The following is a 21,146-nucleotide window of genomic DNA, read 5'->3' as shown; positions in this document are numbered from 1 at the left end:
AGGACATAGCCAGAACGACGTGGCCCCAGTTCCCGGAAGCGCCTCCGCTGACCTACACCCTTGAAATCATCTTATCATGTGGTAGAGGTAGAAGGCTGATTTCCCTGCTCTATTCGGCCATGCGTCGGGATTAGACTCCCCAGACCGCGCCGTCTTGGGCGGCCTGGGAGGCGGATTTGGGGGTTGAGTTGGAACCGGGACAGCGTAAACGAATCTGGCTCCTGACCCGTAAGGTATCCTGCAATGCCCGTTTCAAACTCCTACATTTCAACTTTGTCCACCGAACCTATATGACCCCGGTCTCCCTGAATCTCATCTCTGCAGATAGGAGGCACAACTGTCCTAGGTGTGGTGCGCAGAAAGCGGGATTTTTCCACCTGGCATGGGAATGTCCTCTGGTCAGTACCTTTTGGAGGGAGGTGGTGGACCATATCAGTCGCGCTACAAAACTCAGAATTGCGCTACACCCGCTCCATTGTCTCTTGGCCCTAGTGCCCAAACCCAAAAAGAAGACGCTGTCCTATAAGTTTTTACAATTACTGCTAGTTTTAGCAAGGAGGCGCATAGCCATAACCTGGATGGGTCAAAGGGCTCCCGAGATATCCCTCTGGCTGAGAGATGCCAGAGAATGGTCCCTAGCTGAAGAAACGCACATGCAGTGCACTCGCCGGGATGGGAAATTACAAGATGATCTGCTCGCTTGGAGGATGATGTGTATAGAGGGGTTGACGGATGATGATTTTGATGCTACCAGCGCTGAATTATTCACCCCTGATGAGTCTGAGTCCGAGAATGCTGGAGAGGGAGCCGGGTTGGAGGGCCCGAGTCCAGTTTAGTACCCCACCGAATGCACGCTAATATTCCTTGCTACGTATAACTGTGATTTGCTGTGATCCCTGAAGGGTCTTTTCCTGGATACAATGACTGCGCCTCTTTGGGCCTCACGTAGATAGCCTGTTTCTTTAATCACTTTACTAATGATGCCACGCACGGGGGTTTGTTTCTTGTTCTATGTTTAAAAAAAAGAAGAAAAATTAGCGAATACAAAGATATATGCGTATCCTTAATGCACGGCTGAGCTTTTCTTGACGCATGCTCTAATTCTACGCCGCCCAGCCTCCGGGATGTGGGCCTATGTGGCAGTGTATTGTCCTGGAAATTGCATGTCAATGGTCTTGCATTTGAGTGGCTTGCATAGCCATGAGAACCTGTGCCTTTTTATGACTTTGCAATAAAAATATTTAAAAAATAAAAAAGGCTCCCAAACATCACTGATATCACAGGTTAGGATAGCAGATAGCAGAAATGAAATCTCTTCTGTTGGGAAGGTAGCTTCCCTTCATGACGAAGGGGTAGCTAATGATGCATATATCAGAGCAACTGATCTACTGCCCCTCTCGGTATTAAAAGGTGGCACAGGTCCAACGGCATGTAGGGAAACAGCTTGGGTATCGTACCTCATATTATCTGACTGAACAATAATAATATTATGTTGTTAAGGTCCCAGTCTGCATAAACTTCCATAGGGAAAAAAGTTGCTACATCGAAGGAGGCACATTTTCACAGTAATATTTGGAACACACCATAGGCGGAGACCAAACCGGGCTGGAGACTCCAACATCTAGATAGCAATTGTAGCTATTAATATCACATTCATTTTAAGTATGAAAGCTACGTTTGCTTGGGGGGCCTTGTTCCTAAATGAAACATTTGCCACATTTAGGGATGTGCAACTGACCCAAGAGGCCACACACTTTTGGTAATACAGTAGACTGCTTAAGAAGGGACATGTTCCCAGAGCTTCTTGCAGTCTGACAATCTATGGCTACGCACTTTAACATAGATGGGAACAAATATGATCTCAATCCTCTATGGGGCTATTTGCACCATGAGCAAAAAAGTGCCTCCGGTGGTCATAAAAATGAGAAATACTGTGGAACTGATGCCTGGCAAAAGATGTTCCATGGCATTTGCAAACATGACAAAAGCCTCAAATACCACTAGATTTAAACTAGCCCACTTTAGTTTACTACATGACACTTACAACACCCTAACATCATGCATAGGACACAAGGGAATAATGGACATCTCCACCACAAGTACAGTGCCCCTACAGCCACAATCAAACACATTGTGTGGGAAGACAGAATATCAAGTTATTGGCGAGACCGAGTTGCAGAAAATACTGGTTTCCAAGTGCCAAGGAGCATCAAGGCAGATTGTTACTATTTACTGGGCATTACCCAACTCAATTAACACTCCGGGGCAAAGCAACAATACTTGCCATTATTTTGGCTAAATGCTGGACTGTGATAAAATGGCTTAGACCAGCTTAACAGATATTGTAGAATTGGGTGTCACAGAGGAATTGTTCCTTAAACGTGTAAAGAAATATGTAAAAATAGGGAGGAAGACATTGGGGACTTACTGTATCCACAAGATAGTTATCCTCCTTAAAGCAGTTAAGGAAAATACCTGGATACCTGGAATATGTATTATATTTCTAATGCCTGAGAAACTCAACGCAGAAAAAGGGACGCTAGCCCACAGGATTGGGGACATCGCCTTGACCTCTCACTTTATGGTAATGATAAATGACTGACTGTATTACACACTGATCATACCCATCTACCTGTGACAAAATGTTAACAAACGTTCAACGTTATAAAGTTCTGTAATTTTCAGAAGTTATGAAAAAACTGATAATGTTCACTAACAAAACAAGGGTTAGCAAGCATGTCTTTAGCACCTAAAGGCTGGAAGTGGGTCTGACTATCTAGGCATTTAGTACTTTTGGTCAATGGGAAGCGGACATGCCTTACTTGATATGTCAAAATCAGATAAGATGCGCAACCAAAAGAAAGTTTTAAAGGGCATCGTCCTCTTTATATGACATTCTCGCCATAGAAGGGAGAGGGGCTCTGACCTCAGTGGAAATAGTACTGGCAGAGGTGGTTGAACTATAGGGTAGAGTCTGTTTTTGCAGTGACGTAGTGACCATTTGGCTACATTTCTAGGCTAAGGTTTCAACTAACCAAACAAGCATTGGAAATGCAATAGGTCTCGCATTAGAAAAGTTGGAGCTATTGGTCTTGTAATGACAATTATTTTATTTATGTGTTGGTTTTTAAAATAGCTAAATTGATAGCTTTGTCATTTACAATGCCAATAGTTATAACTTTCGCGAATGTGACACCTATAGCATTTGTAATGCAACATGTTTTGTATTTACGTGACTTAGATGTATTGATATTACAAATAACAATGGCTTTTAATTTTTTCAAATAATTAATACTTAAATAAAAGTGATTGTAATTTATAATGGCAATAGCTTAAACTTTTGAAAATAACGTGTATTTTATTGTGATGAAAATTCAAGAACAGAAGTGAAATATTAACATTTTTTTGTGACATTTGTAATAAAGCTTGAAACATTGAGAGAACATATTTGAATGAGTGATGCTGTGGTGGTGCTGAATGATGCTGTATGCTATGCTAGGTTTTGTTTTGCTACCCTATGCTTTGATTTGTTATGCTATGCTGTGTTTTGTTAGGCTATGCTGTGTTTTGCTAGGCGATGGTTTGTTATGTGGTACTATGTTTTGTTACCCTGTGCTATATTTAGTTGTGTTTTATTATGCTATGCTGTGCTTTGCTATGCTATGTTTTGTTGTGGTTTGCTATGTTTTGTTATGTTTTGCTATACTAGGTTTAGTTTTGCCATCCTATCCTTTGTTTTGTTATGCTATGCTAGGTTTTGTTATGCTATGCTAGGTTTTGTTATGCTATGCTGGTGAGGGTGGGTGAGGGTGGGTGAGGGGGTGCGAGGGTGAGGGGGTGCGAGGGTGAGGGGGTGCGAGTGAGGGGGTGCGAGTGAGGGGGTGCAAGTGAGGGGGTGCGAGTGAGTGTGAGGGTTGTGAGGGTGACAGCACAAATCTGCAGTATTTTTGTGGCAGGCACATTTTTTTGCCCACCTCAAAAATACAGTGTATTTAGAGGTTTTCGGCTGCAAATGTTGCTTTTTTGGGTCGTGGGATTTGCCACCCAAAGTCGCAAAATCCTGGGGGGGTCTGATTACATTAAACAGATGACAAAAATGCAATTAATTTAGATAGATATATATACATACACATACACACACACACTGACATTCGTTTTTAGTCAGTAGCAAAATACACACAGCGCAAGTAACTTTGTATTTGAATATTCCACACGTTATATTTAGAAGATTATATTAGTATGGGAATGTATTTTATCAGCAATGTGCTCATTTACCGTAACTTTGCGCAACAATTATTTACTGATCAAGAACAGCCTTATCCAGTCACCTCTAGTTTAAGTCAGGGGTGTGAAGTAGTTCCCTTGGGGTTTCTCTCTGCAGATTGCCCAGCTCTCGTCACTGGCCCTAAGTGAATAATTAATGGAGTGCAAAATACGTTCATGGCAAGGATCACAAAGCGAACAAGATTTGGCTGGGAGCAAGAGTTGTTTAAGAAGGGCTAGGGAGAGGACTTCAAAACAGAATAAGGATTATTCTGAAGTACGTAAGGTGCATTCATTGGACTTACCACCAGCAATATTCGGATTCGGTAGCCTGTTACAACTGAACAGGTGTTGCTTATTATCTCCCAGAAAATTCTTTTTTTTAAACTCTTGAGAGTTGGGAACGTCATAGGTTAGATAACTCGGGTGGGTGGAATTAACAGTTTTAAAATATCCCTTTATTTCGTAGCTGCTTGAATGGGTGGAGTAAGATACGTTGTGATCATTTTTTTTCTCGTTTACCCGTTGGGTAAAGTGACTGATTTATTCTCAGTACTGCAGTCCCTACCCTAGGATCTTTTGAGATTTTTGCTTTTGTTTTTTAAAGTCTCATCCGCTCTACCGACCTCACACTCAATCGATCGTCGAGGGTGAGTGAGGGCCGTGGGGTGTAGTTACATTCCTACGCTTAACATGGAGTTGGAAAATGGAAATGTAATTAGTTTCATTGGCATGTACAGGCGTGAAAGGGAACCCAACTGCCGAAAAAAATGCGGCTGCACATTTCTGAGAGTCAGCCCTTTGGCGATTGAAGTGCAGACTGACAATTACTGGAGGCAAAAATGCTGTTCTGTTACCAAAATTCCGTTTCCACGACACCCATCTGAAATGATGCACTACAAGCCTGGCAATGCAGGGACTGCACGGCCATGCGAGTCTTTCTTTCCTTTGTACAGGGCGGACGCCAGACATAAACACTTGACATGCTCTTCGGTCATAAACAAAGCACCTGCACTTTCAGGTCCAGACTTGCTAATATTCGGTGACCAAAAAACACAAAAGGTTGCATTATCAGAGATCAAACGCACAATTAGAGCCGTGAATGGTTTACAGGAAATACCACCACGTGACCTCAGGCCGGATGCTGCCGTCACAGTGAGTCACGTGGCACTGGATTCACCTTAGAGAAGACGACTGCGTGGCTTGTGGCCAAGATGACATCATGGGAACTAAATGACAACATATACGAGTGACCTTTAATCTGTGGGACGGGCGTAACCGCACTAACAAACATATCAATTTAGTGTTGCAGGTCACTAAGTTTACAAGCAGCTGTGAGTCATGCACTTCAAGGTACTGTGTAGCTTACACGGGGTTCTTTGTAATTCCCTTTCATTTCAGAGAGCTGGATTTCACCGTGTAACAGGTTCGATCGGCAGCTTCACAAACTGTTCCAATAAAACTATTAAACGGTCGATTTGCCAGGAAAAAAATGCCCAGAACCCGTTTGTCTGGTACAACCATTATCACAAAAGAGCGGCATTAAGCAGCTCACGAGGAACAGTGCTTTAAGTGGGATGGAAAGGGTTGGGGGCCGGAGGGTGAGTTGGGAGACATTATGAAGAAATATGATGCCCAATAACTACCCTAAAGATTGTGTTTAATTCTGAACGTCTTGGCAGCTACGGGAAAGAGAGAAAACAGCAGTAGGACGTGTAGGGCTAAAAACAAATTCACGAGGGGGGACACGCAGCAACAACAGTGAGCCCCCAGGATGTACACAAAAGGCCCGAGAGGCTAGGAATGTTTATGGCTTCAGTAGAGCAGGGGCGGCAGAAGGGGGAGGAGAAATGCGACACGGCGGGCAGGGGAGGGGGCGGAGCGGGGAGAGGAGAGGGTGTGAAAGCAGCAGGGGCCTGGAGTGCGGCTGAGGGAACAGACGGCGATTTGGTGATGTGCACGCGCATTTTAGGTCAATGCGCTTGCGCATTGACCTAAAAGCCACGGGCACAGCACCAAATCGCCCAGTTAGTTTAACTCTGGTTAAAGCCCTATATCCTCGCAAGCTCGATGCGCATGCGCATCGAATAGCGAGACCTAAAAAGATGGCATGCTAGGATTGCTATGGATAAAAAAGTCAAAGCCCAGTTCACGTTCTGGCACTGGTCCTATTACTAGGTACAACAAGGATGCGGAAGGGTACCACCATGTCATTACACTCACTGTCAGATATGAAAAAACAATGGATTTAACAAGAGGGGTTAACTGGGAGGAAGGCAGCTGGGCATCTCATAATCTGGGGCAAGATGTCCTGTATGAATATCTGCAGTCCTTAATTGATGAAGACCACCTAATGCCCCTTTTGAGTGACCACTAGCAATTTAAGACCACAGTTAAGTCACTAGAGGCTAAAAGCCAGACATGACATCGCTCTAGGTCTCATTAATCATAACTGGATTATATTGGTACTTGTTATGCCAGAGCTTATAGAAACCTGTGTGTGAAGTAGTAAAATGTGTACATTATACAGATATATGTAATGATAGTAATACAAGTTCACTGTTGACTAAACGATTGCCCACAAAATTATTTACTGATGTAAGTTTCTACAGCCTCAGACCACGTTGAAATTCAAACAATTCATCGGTTTCCAAAGTCCTATTTTCAGCTGTACACAGAACGCGGATTTCTTCTTTGTGATTTGTATACAATTTCATAGGACAAAAACTTCTAAGTGACCGACCTGAGAAACACCACACAAGGCGTGAAATAGCGGTACGTCTTGAGTCACTCCCCCTTATCTAAAACAACTGTGAAGCTAATATAGGGTGGGAGTTGAACTACATTGAAATCTAAAAAAGACGGAACACCGTGATTTTCATGAAGACTTTTATGTTGTTGTGAAATGTGATTCATGTTGCACATGTCTGTCACTATTTATGTCACAAAAAATGTTCTTGGTTTGTCTAAAAAAGTCTTCTCAATTTTTTTTTAATGAATTTGATTGTATAGCAGCCATTTTTATGGCAAGAAGTTCACATAATACATATATGTTGGTATAAGTATATTGTCTGATGAAATTGTATGTTATGTTATGTTATTGGGTGTTTTATAGAGCGTTCAGGTAGTCAGGCAGAGTGTCCCGGCGCTATACAGATCAACAGAGAAGTGTCCAGGAAAGCGCATGCAAACTATTGTTCAAACAGCCAGGTCTTACGCCCTTTCCTAAAAGACAGCAGGTTATCTAGTTTTCTAAGAGCAAAGGGCAGTTTGTTCCAGAGTTGAGGGGCCAGCTGTCTATATGAGCGACCTCTAATGCGTGCTCGTTTGGTTGCAGGCGAGATCTAGAAGGAAAGTAGAACCATACTCTTTTCCTTAAGAACACGGCACCAATGCCGTGTAAGGACTTAAAGGCCATGATCAGAGTCTTGAAATGAATCTGTTTCCGCACCGGCAACCAGTGGAGCGAGTTCAGAAGAGCCGAAGTATGGGCCCTACGGCTAAGGCCAAAAATGGCCCTTGCCGCCGCATTCTGTACTTATTGGAGGCGCGTCAGAAGATATTCCGGCAGGCCCAGATACAGTACGTTGGCATAATCCAACCTGGAGCCAATCAATGCTTGTACCGTAATCCTCCTATGGCTGAGGGAAAGAAATTTCCTAAGAGTTCGTAACAAACCAAAACACTGGCCAACTACATTGAGAATCTGGGGTTTGAGGGTTAGGCCATTATCGATTTTAACACCCAGATTCTTTGCCAGAGGTGCAGCCTAAAATGGGGGGTACGTATTGGAGGGCCACCATGATTTCCAATGGCCGTCTGGAAGGCAGCCAAAAAACAAGATCTCGGACTTGTCCGAATTGCATTTCAGCTGATTTACTTGAAACCAAGAAAAGACGGCCTCAAGGCAGCTTCTGATTGTATCACCTGCGAAGTCCATGTTCTTATCGCAGGTGAAAAGAAGCTGGGTGTCATCAGCGTAGGACACAATCCGCGGACCTTGAGATTCTACCAGATGGGCCAAGGGAGACTAATAAATATTAAAAAGAGTGGGGCTCAATACTGACCCCTGTGTATGTAAATTATTATTGTTACAAAGCCATTGCAAAACCCAACAGAACCAATTGTAGCATGCATCTACTATACCCAGGGTCTGAGGGAAACAGGGCTGCCCCATTACATGTAATGATTTCTTCATTGTGTCATAGACGTGGAGGGGATGGGCTTTCCCAGGATGACGACAACTGTCTTGATGACAAAAGGATGTTGTTTCTTGCTGAAAACACAACCTTACATTGGATATAAACATTTGTTAAGTGCAGGGTTTATTATTTTAAACACTTCAGTAGAAGGGATGTATAAACAAAATGAAAAAATATATATATATTTTGACAAATGATATCAGCAATGCAATACATGTAAGATCAACAATTTTACCTGATTTCAATATCCATCGGTGGTTGCCAGGCATTAAAGTGAGCACTGGTGAACATTGAGGGAGTGGTGGACACACCATGCCTGCTCCACGTAGCCAGGACCCTACCCAATGAATATGGAAGGGACGAGAAGGGTTGATGTGCTAATGAGGCTTGAGATCTTATCCCCTTCAAGCCTTGTGTGAACTGTGTCATGAACAGTCTCTGTACTGTGGGTATTCTGCTGCCCAGGTTTCTCCTCCTTGTCCAGAAACGGTAGCATCCAGGAGAAGAAAGTGCTAAAACAGTGTGAAGGCCATGCATGGAGCAAACTGTCTGGCTTCTGCTCAGCGAACTTCGCCCTCGTTCATGGGTCGTATTTGCTGACTCCACAGACCGCAGGCTAAACGCACTGGGCTTTAGTTCGCACCTGTGAGTAAAGTCTTCCCTGAAGACACCAGAGGCTTCGGCTGCTGAAGAACACTGCGATAGAAAGAGTGAAAGTGTCCATTCTGAAGGCTGCCCTGAAAGGTTATATGACTCCCATCTGCCAGGTGTGTTGTGCGTGTAAGGATGTCTATCAAAATCTAGTAAATGAGAGGAATCCAGCTTTACATGGAAGGCCATGGGGAATGATGGGGTACCAAAGGACATGGGAGATCCATCTTTGAGTAAGTTTGTACAATGTACTTTTGAGGACTCTCCAGGATAAAGTGCTAAAGGCTGGTTCATGAAGGGTGTTGGACCATCTTTGGAAAAAGCAGAGGACCAACTACTGCTGCACTGGGAGTCCATCCTCATATTGATGCATGAAAAAATCTCCAGAAGTCTATTGGATCGTAGCAGATTACAATTGTCTGGAAGCATTAAACTGTTCGATGAAGAAGAAAGTGAAGACTTTACTGTACAGCTGCTAAAAGATGGAAGCAGCAACTTGTTTGCCATGATGGACAACCTGTCAAGCACGGCTGCCTCTTTGGTGGACAAGCAGTTCATAAAATGACAGTTAAATCGTCTTTGCTTTGGCACAAGGGCCGTTAACCTCTTGCAGCTGGCATTTGAAGTTAGTACAGTGGTTGCAGTGCTGGACAAGTTGAGGAGTGTATGTTCCTGTTGGATAGAAGACTCATGGGACAGCTTTAAGCAGGAAAGGCTTTTTCGGGGCTTCATTTTCCTCATGGTCCTCAAGTGAACCTGGGGAGGAATAATTTTACACTTTCGATCTGGTTGCTTCTTTTGCATGGATAAATGGATGGGTTTTAAGTTCCCCTCAAAGGCACTAAAAAGATCGGTACATGTAACCATAGTTTTAGATTCTAGTGCTTCTTGATGGACGGGGAGACAAGGTGCACTTTTGGGAGGAATGCTAGAGCAGCTTAAGATGCATTTGTTGGTATTTCCTGACAAAGAGGCGGCGCCAATAGGGGAAGCCAGAGTGCCAGATCGACATGAGGAAAGCTTTGGCCTTTTGATTTCTTGCAGTACAGTCTTACATGCAAGACTGTGGGAGACGCCTGGGTTCTTTACCTCACTCCTGGTAACCGAGTCTTGCTTAAAAAAGCTGTTGGTTTTCTGAGATCCTGTAGAAAATGCCACTGTTTTCATTGAGGCAGACTCACTTTTGCAGCTTGTGGTCTGCTTTAAACGCTCCATCTCAAAACCAGTGGAAACCCCTGTGTTTAATCTGCCATCCAAAACAGAAGGGGCCATAGATTCTGATGCACATTTGCTATTACCTTTCCATATTCTTTTTCGCTTGAAAGGCACTTTGCATCCCTTTTCCACGGATACTTCTGCTAAGTGTCCGACCTGAGAGTTCTGTTGGGGTCCAGGATGACATTCAACTCCCAGCAAGGACTTAGCTTGGAGATTGCAATTTTTCTGAGTGTGTGAGGTCGTTAGGCAAGGCTTGCACAATGTAATTTCAGTGGACGCACCATTACCCTTGAGAGAAGTAATTTGGTCTAGAGGGAAATCCTGTGTTTGGCCCTGCTGGGCTTCATTGCAATGTATGGCCTTGGTCTCAAACTTGTCACAGAGCAAATGGGCAGTAGTACTTGCTGAAAAAAGTTCAACTTCTTCCATGCTGTTAGATGAAGGTGGAAGATTTTTGCACAGTTCAAGTTTGGATGGGTCACTTTGGCAGTTATCTTGCAGTAAACCGCCTTGTAGCAAGGCAAAGGAAAATTCTTTAGTGTTTGTTGTGTGGTTAGCCTGCACAGACTCTGTTTGGCAATCTCTGTCATGCTGCAATATGGGTTCAACCACAGTGTCCAGATTAAGGTCAGGTTCACTAAGCATGTCTTCAGGAATATCATACCTAAAGGTTCCATGAAATAAGGCCTGTTCTGTTGAAAATTGCTTGCAAGACATTTTTAAGTTTGCTATGGGAGTACTATCTACCTGAACATGGGCTTCCAATAGTGTAGAAGGTGCACAATGAATGCTCTGATCAGTTGAAAAGTCTATTTCTTTTTCAGAATGGTAATGCGGTCTGCCCGTCTTTGAAGAGTTTTTAGAACTGGTTGCCATCAGATGGTATTCAAGACCCTTTACGCGAGTATCTACACCAACTGCTTTAATCTTCTTTCTAGTGCCTCGGCTCAATGAGCTGTGGCATGGATTGCTGAGTACACAGTGCGCATTTCTTATATTTTCATATGCCTCTTGTTCTTTAGGCAAGCCTGAAACAGAAACCTTTAGATCTGCAATATCAATTGGATCAGCATGAGTAAAACACTGTTTATTCAGGTGAAGGTTTGTAACATAATCTCCTCTCTTATGTTCCTGAGATAGCTTTTCATTTGTGGCTGTCATGTTCTCTGAAAGCACTGGGAGATCACTTTCATTGGACTTTGGTCTTTGATGTGCTATGCAGGCGATGAGTGGTTCCTCCCTAAGCTCTGTTTTGTTTTTTACAAGCTCTGCAGCAACCCTCTGACTTTCACTTGATGGAGGCATGAGGGACAGGTTGCTATTTAAATTGAGAGATTGTACTAGACAAACTGAAATCTTGCTACATTCAATAGCAGCTGAATCGATACATTTAAGATCAGAGAGCCCCAGTGTGGAGGGAACGTCCAAAGGGCTTCCACTAAACAAAACGTCGGAGCCCATGTATGTCACAGAGGAATTCAGCAGACTAAGTTTAGAGGACTTCAAGTCACAGCTGCTTTTATTGCACATCGCAATGTCTTCTCGCCCAGGTATATCTGCTTTGGATATGGGGAGTTCAGAATGCTGAGAAAGACTGCAATTTGGTCTTGCACTCATATTGTCCACAGCACCTTCTACATGTCCAAACCTGCTGCCATTTGCAAGAGTATTTTTAGTTATCTTGGCACCAGGTTTATCTAACTGCAAGGCACACATGATATGTGAAGATGTGTTGCACTTGCTGGGATATAAGGCATCCTCTTTTGAACATTCAGTTGCTGTTTGTAGGCAATGGCCCTGATGGGTCACTCCCTCAGCTGCTGCTTCTGAAATGCACGAAGCAGTGCTAAGTCCTTGGGGTCTATACTCTGTGCAAGCAATGTCTTCTGATCTGCTCAACAAAGCTAAAGTATTGAACGAGTCTGTCATCTCTGTGCAAGCAGTGGATATGTGGTGTTCATAACCAATGGACTTAGGCAGATTAGCTTCCTTTCGAGGATTAATATCCAGTCCTACATTTTCAACTGCTTTTTCTCTTAAATCATAGAATTCTCCATCTGATGCTAGACCACCAACCTGCTTGTATTCAAAGCTGCCACTACTGGATGAGATGTGTGCTACATCATTTAGTGAACTGAGACTTGTCAAGTCTGGGCCGCTGTGGCAGGTTGCGCGTACAGTTTTAGTTTCAATGTTTGGCACCTCTGCCACTCCAGATTTCAAAACTGGAGCTTGGCTCTGATTAGAGTTCTTACTCCTGTCACTATGTTTATCGCCAAAGGTCCAGAGATCTTTAGAAGAGCTGCAGACATTCTGCTTGTGGCATGAGCGGTTGGACTCCGTTATCTCTATCCCACAGGTTACAGTAGTCACATTCCTGGAGATGGACACAGAATTAGTTTGGTTGCCCCATGACCCAACGTGATCTGCAGACAACTGAGTGCCAATAAATGAAAGCTCCCTGGCGCTATCATGATGGCTTTCCATGTCGGAACACTTGACTTCAGGAGTAAATACTACATAGGCACTGCAAGAGGGAGGCATTTCGTTTTCTGCCTCCTTGACAGAAGTCTTGCAGCAGCTGAAGCTCTCCATGGAATGTTCATTTTTCTCATGAGCAGAACAAGATGGAAGGAACCCTGCTGGGTAAATGCATGGGACTTCCAATAACACTTCTTGAGAAACTCCTTCCTTTACTGTTGAAGAGGAAACTATAGTGATTTCACTAAGAACTGTTGGTGCGATGTCTGTCTGACTTGACTTCTCTGGATCTGCATCACAAGCAAGCCCTTCCGAACAGATAGTTTTCTGTTTTTCCCCAAAGACTGCTGTATGTTCCAGTCCCTTGGAGAATTCTTCAGTGGAGGTGACAGAAACAGACGAAGAGAAAAGGGATGCGTTGAAAGGCAAACTATTGCTGCTTCCACAGTGCATCAGAGGGCTTTTGCAGACTGCACTTTCACTGCCTGCAGTATCACTACATCTGTCAGCTGAGCTGATCCCTGCCTGGATGTCTCCATCTTCACTTCGTAAACTGCAGGCACTAAACCTCTCATGTAACAACTGCTCTTCCCCAAAGTTACCTTGTACTGCATGCTTTTGAGCAACTTTGTATACAATTGCAGGAGTTATGTCTGCTTTTTTAAAACAGTCATCCTTTCCTGTGGATGGTGGCACCGCAGCTTCCTGGTCACATGTAAAACACTCTGCACTATCTTTCTTGGTCATTACGCCACAAATTATGTTGGAAGATGCAACACTGCAATTAGAGGGTGACTCTACAACATTGTCAGAATCAGCAGAGCTGTTGTGAAGTAGAAAGCCACTAACTTTATCTACCTCCTTTAAAAGAGACTCCCTTTCCTCTTGGTTTGTAGTACTGTAAACATCTTGGGCTGATGGCACAAGAGAGACAGTTGCTGTTGTACATTCAGTATCTGTGCGTGTAACCTCTTTTGATGGTTCCTTATTCAAAGTGGTTAAAGGCTCTGTGAAAACAAAGGTGCCAACATGAGAAAGCTCACAACTGGTCAGAGGCTGGCATTTCTCCACGCATTCACTGCTGTCGGCTGAAAGAGGTTTAATCATTTGCTCGTTGTGCACCTTTTTGCTTGACGTCCTCGTCGCAGAAGGATCCATGACTGGTGATTCTTTACGTGGACTGGGACACAAAGCATTTTCTTGGGTTTTACCTATTTAAACAAAGAAATAGATTAATTAGAAAGCCTAGAACAGATTCACACCCCCATACCAGATGAAGGCACTCACAGGGATTCTCCTGAGTGTTCACACTGGATTACAATATCTATCAAGTCTGCCTTTTAGTGGATATACACTGTCTGGAATCAAAAGCACTGCACAGTCAGACCAGCAATGTAGCCAATTAGAAAAAGACAATGTGCATCTAGGCAATTAATGAAAAGCAGGATTCCTCAGTACAGTAGAAAATGTAAGGCTGGTGATTAACAAGTCATTGTTGTGAGATGTGCGAGTGTGATCTGCAGATTGCAGGACAAAATGACTTCAGGGCTGGCTTTAGTTTAAAAGGTTAATAAATAACAATATTCTATACAAATGTCAAATTAGCTATATTACCTGGAGTGTGCACAGCACGGTTAGTATGAATATTTTACTTCTGAGAACTAAGGCCATTTCAAAGTCTACGTCTTGAAAACAATAAGCAATGTAACTCTGGTGTTTGAGCTGTTCAGGGTCATTTGGGTTTTTCATTTTTTAAATGTTTACATTTTTCTTGCTTTATTCATGCATTGCATTCTGTTGGAAGCGGGGGTGCCGAGTTAAGTCTATGTATTGGAACGGTAAAAAACGAAACCCCATAAAAAAATAAGTCATATCTTAAACTAATCACTTTTGGGAGAAATACGGAGTTTCATCCTGTATTCAATATCAGTTGGTGACTGGTGGCCATTCATTTGAAGACAAATCTTGTGCGTGGTTAGGTAAGTACAGAAAAATACTGTAGGGGAAATAATTATTGTGGACACTGTAGCAGAAGATAATTCCACATCTGCATAAGCGTAAATATATGCTCTCCTACTGTTCATTTTGTTCTAACTTAGAAGAAATCATTCAGCTTTAGTACATGAAAAAATATTCAAAGGAAAGATAGACTAGCAACTTGACAATTGCTTTACATTGAATGCTGGTTTAGTAAAAGGCTTGTATTGCTTTACTTGTAAACTAATTTGAATTGTACACCAGCCTTTGCTCTTTAGATAGGTTTGTGCTATACAAGTAGCACCACCTACATGCTCATTTATTTTACGGGATACTCGCTAACGTTAAACAGAGATTTTATCTGCTTTAACATTAATAAGAATAAGGCACATAAAGCAGAACTCATTAGAATGGCAGTGCTGCTGAAACTTTACTTTAGAGATCAAATACTCACGTTGCAGCACCCCATCTACCGTTAAAGTAACACATTTAAAAACCTTTGGTAACGTCTTATCTGGTAGAGACTATCAAGCCACAGAGTCCTTACCCTAGAATTATCGGCAGGTGTCAGACTGGACCCGGCAACTTGTGAGATGTACCCCTGCACGTTGATAGGTGGCATTAATAGACTCAGTGTAGGTGGCATTAATAGACTCAGTGGAGCAATGTCGGTGTCATCCACACCCGAAGTGACGTGCATGGCACCTATGTAGGTGCCACCCCAGCGGGCGGACGTTAATTAATTTTCTCGACTTTCCAACAGGAGCACGGATCCACAAAGAGAAATGACCACTTGTGTGGAAAACTAGGGCCCTGAAAAGGGAAAAGACCTGTCCTAGAAAGCGGTTCGCAGAGCAGGGATGACGGGTGGGTCAGTAAGGAATCTGCGGCTAGAGTCTCTACCCAATAAGGCGTTACCGAAGATAAGCAACTCGTCCATCTGATAGAGACTTTCAGCCGCAGATTCCTGGTATTAGAATAGATACCTATGCAATACCTCCTCGAAAGGGGGTTTGCAAAACAATTTCATACAAAAAATTCCTGCAGGACTGTACAAAGTGCCAGTCCTGACGGACCGGACTGTCCAGGCAATAGTGTTTTGTGAACATGTGCAATGAGGCACACGTTGCTGCAGAAGTTCAGACTCTGCATGCTAACGAAGCATTGGCTATTGTAGAACGAGCATGCAAACCCTCAAGGGGTTACTTCTTGGCCATTGCATAGCAGATTTTAATGCACAGCATGGTCCATCGGGGGATCATCTGCTTCTGCACAGTCTTTCACTTCTTCGCTGTGATGTACCCCACAAAAAGTCCACCTGAAACTCTTGTGCGGTCAAGGTAGAACGACAACGCTCTTTTTAGGTCCAGGTGGTGAAAGCACTCATCTTTCTTAGAGGGAAGGTGGCGGAGCAGATAAGTAGACAGAGTGATGGACTTGCTTACAGGAAAGGGAATGAAGTTGTAGTTTGTAGAACCAGCCTGTCTGCGTGGATTTTCAGGCAAGCAGGCTTGGATGACAGCCTGAAGCTCACTGAACCTCCGGCCAGATGTTATTGCCACCGGGTAGGCCGCCTTGATGGTAAGGAGCCTGACGGGACAAGTGTGCTAGGGCTCAATGTGAACGCACATCAGGATCGTCAGAACGCGATTAAGGTCCCACTGATGCATGATAAAGGGAGAACGCAGAAACATATGTTGTAAACCTTTAAAGAACCTATGTACAATAGGGGAATTGAAGAGGGATGGCTGGTCAGGCAACCGCAGCAAAGATGAAATAGCAGAAAGATAATCCGTTAAGGTGCCCAGAGCAGAGCCCTGCTGGGAAAGGGAAAGAATAAAGAGAAGAACCTGAGAAAGAGGAGCAGAAAAGGGATCTATCTGCTTTTCTGCACAGTATGCCACAAACTTGTCCCAACCGCAGGAGTATACTATTTTGGTGGTGGAGGGATGCCTCGCTGCCAGGACGACATCGCAGACTTCGGGCGGAAGGTCAAAGGCTATCAACTGTTGCTACTCAATCTGGTTGGGGAAGGAAGAGGGGTTTGCCACTGACACAAACATGGTTCTTTAACCACCACTGCAGATCTTGTGCAGTTGCCCAAATGATCTGGGCCATGTCAGAGATTTTGCGGATGCTGCCCACACTGGAACTTCAGGTCCTACTGCAGAGCCCGCTTATGCCAGAGGGCATGTGTCACAAGCAGGATGTCGTAAGGCCCAGCAGCCTCTGAGTCAGTCCCAGCGAAATCCAGGAGAGAATCTGAAACATAGGTATCATAGTCCGAATAACCTGGCCTCCCCATTTGGGAGGATAAGCCCAAAACTGCAGAGTCCACAAAAGCTCCAATGAAAGGGAGTATCTGAGAGGGAGTCAGATGTGACTTTGCCATGTTTGAACACCAGAGGGGCGCTGGTGAGGCCAAAAGTGAGCACAGCGAACTGAAAGTGCTCGTGGCCCAGTGTGAACCGCAGGTAACCCCTGTGGACAGGCAGGCAGGACAGGAATGTGGAAATAAGGGTCTGTCAATTCCAAAGCTATCATCCAGCCTCTTGGGTCCAAGGCAGACAAGACATGAGCGAGCGTGAGCATTTTGAACTTCTTTTTGAGGAAGAAATTGAAAGGGCACAGGTCTAGGATAAGACAAAGGCGTCTGTCCTCCTTGGGCACCAGATAGTAGCAGTATAGCAACCATTTCTGGCATCAGCAACATCTTTTTGTACTCCTTGGCCAAGAGAGCCGTCACTTCCTAACGTAACATAGAAAGATGGTCCTCTGTCAGAATGTTGCAAGCAGGTGGCATGGGTAAAGGGGTGGTTTCAAAGGTATCTGGAGAGGTATCCAGTCCGCTGGTGTCTGCTAAATCCTCACATCAGTCCATGTTAGGGTCATAATGCTGGTATTCTTCAGGGTCCAGTGACCCCTTCACTCTCCTTCCTGAGTTCTAGCCCATAAGAATAGGGCTCAGGCTCTGACCTGAAAGGCATGGCTCCAGTCGATGGCGAAGATCAGTGTCAGACAACGCCTATCCAGCTCTGTGTCAGTGACCAGAATGGGGATGGAGGCGCAGTGAGTGTGGGCATCGGGATCGGCGCTGTGGAAAACAGAGGTGGCGCGATAGGCAATGATCTGGATAAGTCTGTGAATCAGAAGGGTCTGACTGGTGCCGGAGACGCTGGTGTGGATCCAATAGGGGTCCTTCCTTACCCCGTAGGGCACCAAGGTGTGCCAGATGGAATGACAGCCCAAATATGAGGTGCATGGCCTCCTATTGCAGAGGTGCGGAGAATTCCCAGGATCTAGCTCAACCACAGAGCCAGGCCTCGAATTTCGACGCTTCCTCATCAGCCAAAGGACAAAGAGAAGTCAAATATCTCTTCGATTTTCTCTTGGGAGACTTAACAGAATGATCTGGCAACTTAGAGTGCAACAAGGATCTCAACTCCACAACCGCTTCAGAGTTCTAGATCAACGCACATCAGGCCTTCAGGTGGTCGAGTGATCGCTCTCTCAGGCCTTCGAGTTCATGGTGTGGGAATCTGAGGAGGCTTTGTGATCGTGGTCCCGCTCGAGGCACCAAAAGCGTACAAGAGGTGGGTCAGTTACTGACATCGAGCGGTGACAGGTGCCGCAGGGCTTGATGCCGGCCTTCCAGGAGAACATCCCTGCCATACCAGAGGAAAACCTCAAAAGGACCCAACAAAGTTTAAAACAATTAGCCACAATTCGACTAAGGGGTAGCTCTCTCTGGATCTGCACTGACAGGCGAAGAAAGAAAGGAAAGGACGCTATTGTGCTGGGGTGGCACCTACATAGGCATTGCGCATGTCACTTCCGGTGTGGTCGTCACGCGGAGCACTTTAATGCCACCTAATGGTGCACAGGGGTACTGCTCATGAAGATTTTCTGGATCATGTCTGACGCCTGGAGATAATTCTAAGGTAAGGACTCCACAGCTAACAGTCTCTATCAAATAGATTTTTTGTGCAGCAAAGTGTTATCGATTTTACAGAAAAGAAACAGCAAAACGGTAACACAGAGAGCACTGTGCACAACTTTACATCCAGTATTTTAACAGAACCATCAATAGGGGTCACTTAACTGACCCTTCACTCCTCCCTACCCCCTTCCTCAGAAACACTCAGGATCGTTCTAGGAAATAGAAAAGAGAACATGATTTCACAGTGCATAAAACAGCTGCATCGAAATTAGCATCATTGGCACCTCACCACTCATTTAATGGCACACAGAGGAACAACTCAATCGCTTCCAACCTCAGAGGGGGATAGAATATTCAGCAATCCCGTAGACAAATAATCGAGCCGCGGCTTCCATGTTTCCTCGAACTGTTATTCCCACCAACACCGCTAGTCAATCACTCTATGTCAAATAAGTTTCATAGCAGGTTATGCCTGTGTGTGGGCAGTGTAGGAAACTGGCACTGTATATACTATACAAAACTAAGGTACAGTGTGCACAGAGTCCAGTGGATCCCCAAATGAAGGCAGAGGTTAAAGTAGATAGTACCATACTCTCTATTTGTGGTAGTGTGGGCGCGCAGTAAGGCCTTATCAGAGGGCAGTGCTAAGCATTTATTGTAGACACTCAGGCAAGGAATGATTACAAACACTCAAGGACTGAACTCTGACCATTTTGTTTTGTGTAAACATATTATTTAGTTATTTTTATTTTCTAGAACCAAGCCAGACCTGGAACAAGAAAGTATAAAAATACTTTGTAAGCATATGCAGTTTAAATACAATCTGTATGCAATGATTGGTTTACAAAAAGGATTACTTTATAATACACAATTCGGTTTTGAATTACTTTTCGGTTACTTTTCTTACGCAGCCAGGTGTCCTGAGACACTAGACTGGTGCATTTCCCGAGGAAAACAAAAAGGAGTTAATACGTTTTGTAAGCTCAGTACTGGTTTACAGTTTTACTTACGAACCGCGCTTAGTCCTGAAAAGGCCGAACAGGATTCACGGGTCAGTGGGTAGAATTCGGTCAAATAGGCACTCACGTCACACCACCAGCAGCACAGAGGCGGCCGGCTTCAAGGTGCAGGGACCACATATTAGCTAAGGGGTTAAGCACGGTCATGCGTTTGGGGACTGCGGCAAGCAGGCACCAGATTGGAAAACAAAAGCTCCTGGGGTCGAGGTCAGCACAGTAAGGCTCAAAGGCCAACACAAGAACTACACCGCCAGAAGCACAAGTTACTACTACTACAATATATCTGTAAAAGACATTAGTTAGTGATCGATTCCTTACCTTAGAATATTCCCCAGGCGTCAGACTGGATCTGTAATGTTTTTTGCTTAGCAGTACCCCCTTCGCGCCGGTAGGTGGCGTTGCATGGCTTTGCGTCAGTCACTGGGGTCATAAGCACTGGGATGACATCGCTAAGACTACTTAGGCGCCACCCATGCGCAGAGCCGTGCAAGAAACTGACCAGTGTTGCATAAAACTAGGGCCCTAAAAGGGGATGACCTTAACCCTAGTAATCAGTTCGCAGAACGGAGAGGATGGGTGGGGCGGTAAGGAATCTATAACTAACTAATGTCTCTTACAGATATATTGTTACACAAGTAGTATCTTGTGCATCTAAAAGAGACACGTTAGTGATAAGATTCCTTACCTTAGAATAGATACCTCAGCAATACCAACCCCGGTGGTGGGTCTGCAAACAAGTTTACACCAGAAAGTCACGAAGCACAGAACGGTCAAGTAAGCCGTCTCTCCGGACTGGACTGTCGTGGCAGTAGTGCTTGGTAAATGTGTGCAGCGAGGCCCAAGTACCTGCCTGACAAATGTCCTCAAGGGAACGCCGCGTCCCAAGGCAGTAGTTTCTGCAGTCGCCCTGGTCGAATGGGCAGGCAGCACCATAGGAGGCTCCTTCTTGGCCGAGGAGTAACATGATTTGATGCAAAGTACTCCGTTGGTGTACGGCCTGACCTTTTTAGGCGCCCATGTAACCAACAAAAAGCTGATCATCCACCCGGAATTGCTGTGTACGATGCAGATTAAATGCGAGCGCATGTTTGGATCCAGACGGTGGAGGCTCTCCTCTTCCCTTGAAGGATGCGGAGGCAGAAAGAAGGTGGGCAAAGTGGTGGTCTGTCCAATGTGGAAGGGCGTGACACCCTTTGGCAAAAAAGGACAGGTCCTTAAAACCACCTTGTCCGGATGAACTGAAAGGAAAGGAGGTTTGGAAGAAAGGGCCTGAGCTCACTCACTCTTCTGGCAGAGGTGATAGCAACCGGGAAGGCCGTCTTTAGAGTGAGAAGACGTAAGGGACAGTTATGAATGGTCTCAAAGGGAGCGCACATCAGAACAGTCAAGACAAAA

At 44.5% G+C, this 21,146-nt stretch overlaps 1 protein-coding gene across 2 annotated transcripts in view; it reads right to left on the bottom strand.

Moving 5' to 3' along the window:
- PRR14L (proline rich 14 like) overlaps positions 1-21,146 on the bottom strand; it is a 492,002-nt gene that overhangs the window by 280,498 nt on the left and 190,358 nt on the right. For both annotated transcript variants that reach the window (XM_086942815.1, XM_086942816.1), the window contains exon 4: positions 8,701-14,026. In XM_086942815.1, coding sequence (XP_086798941.1) covers positions 8,701-14,026 — 5,326 coding nt within the window. The remainder of the gene's footprint in view (positions 1-8,700; positions 14,027-21,146) is intronic.

This window comes from Lissotriton vulgaris, chromosome 11 (genome assembly GCF_964263255.1).
Source record: "Lissotriton vulgaris chromosome 11, aLisVul1.2, whole genome shotgun sequence".
Classification (NCBI taxonomy): domain Eukaryota; kingdom Metazoa; phylum Chordata; class Amphibia; order Caudata; family Salamandridae; genus Lissotriton; species Lissotriton vulgaris.
This window is presented reverse-complemented; position numbering and strand designations above follow the sequence as displayed.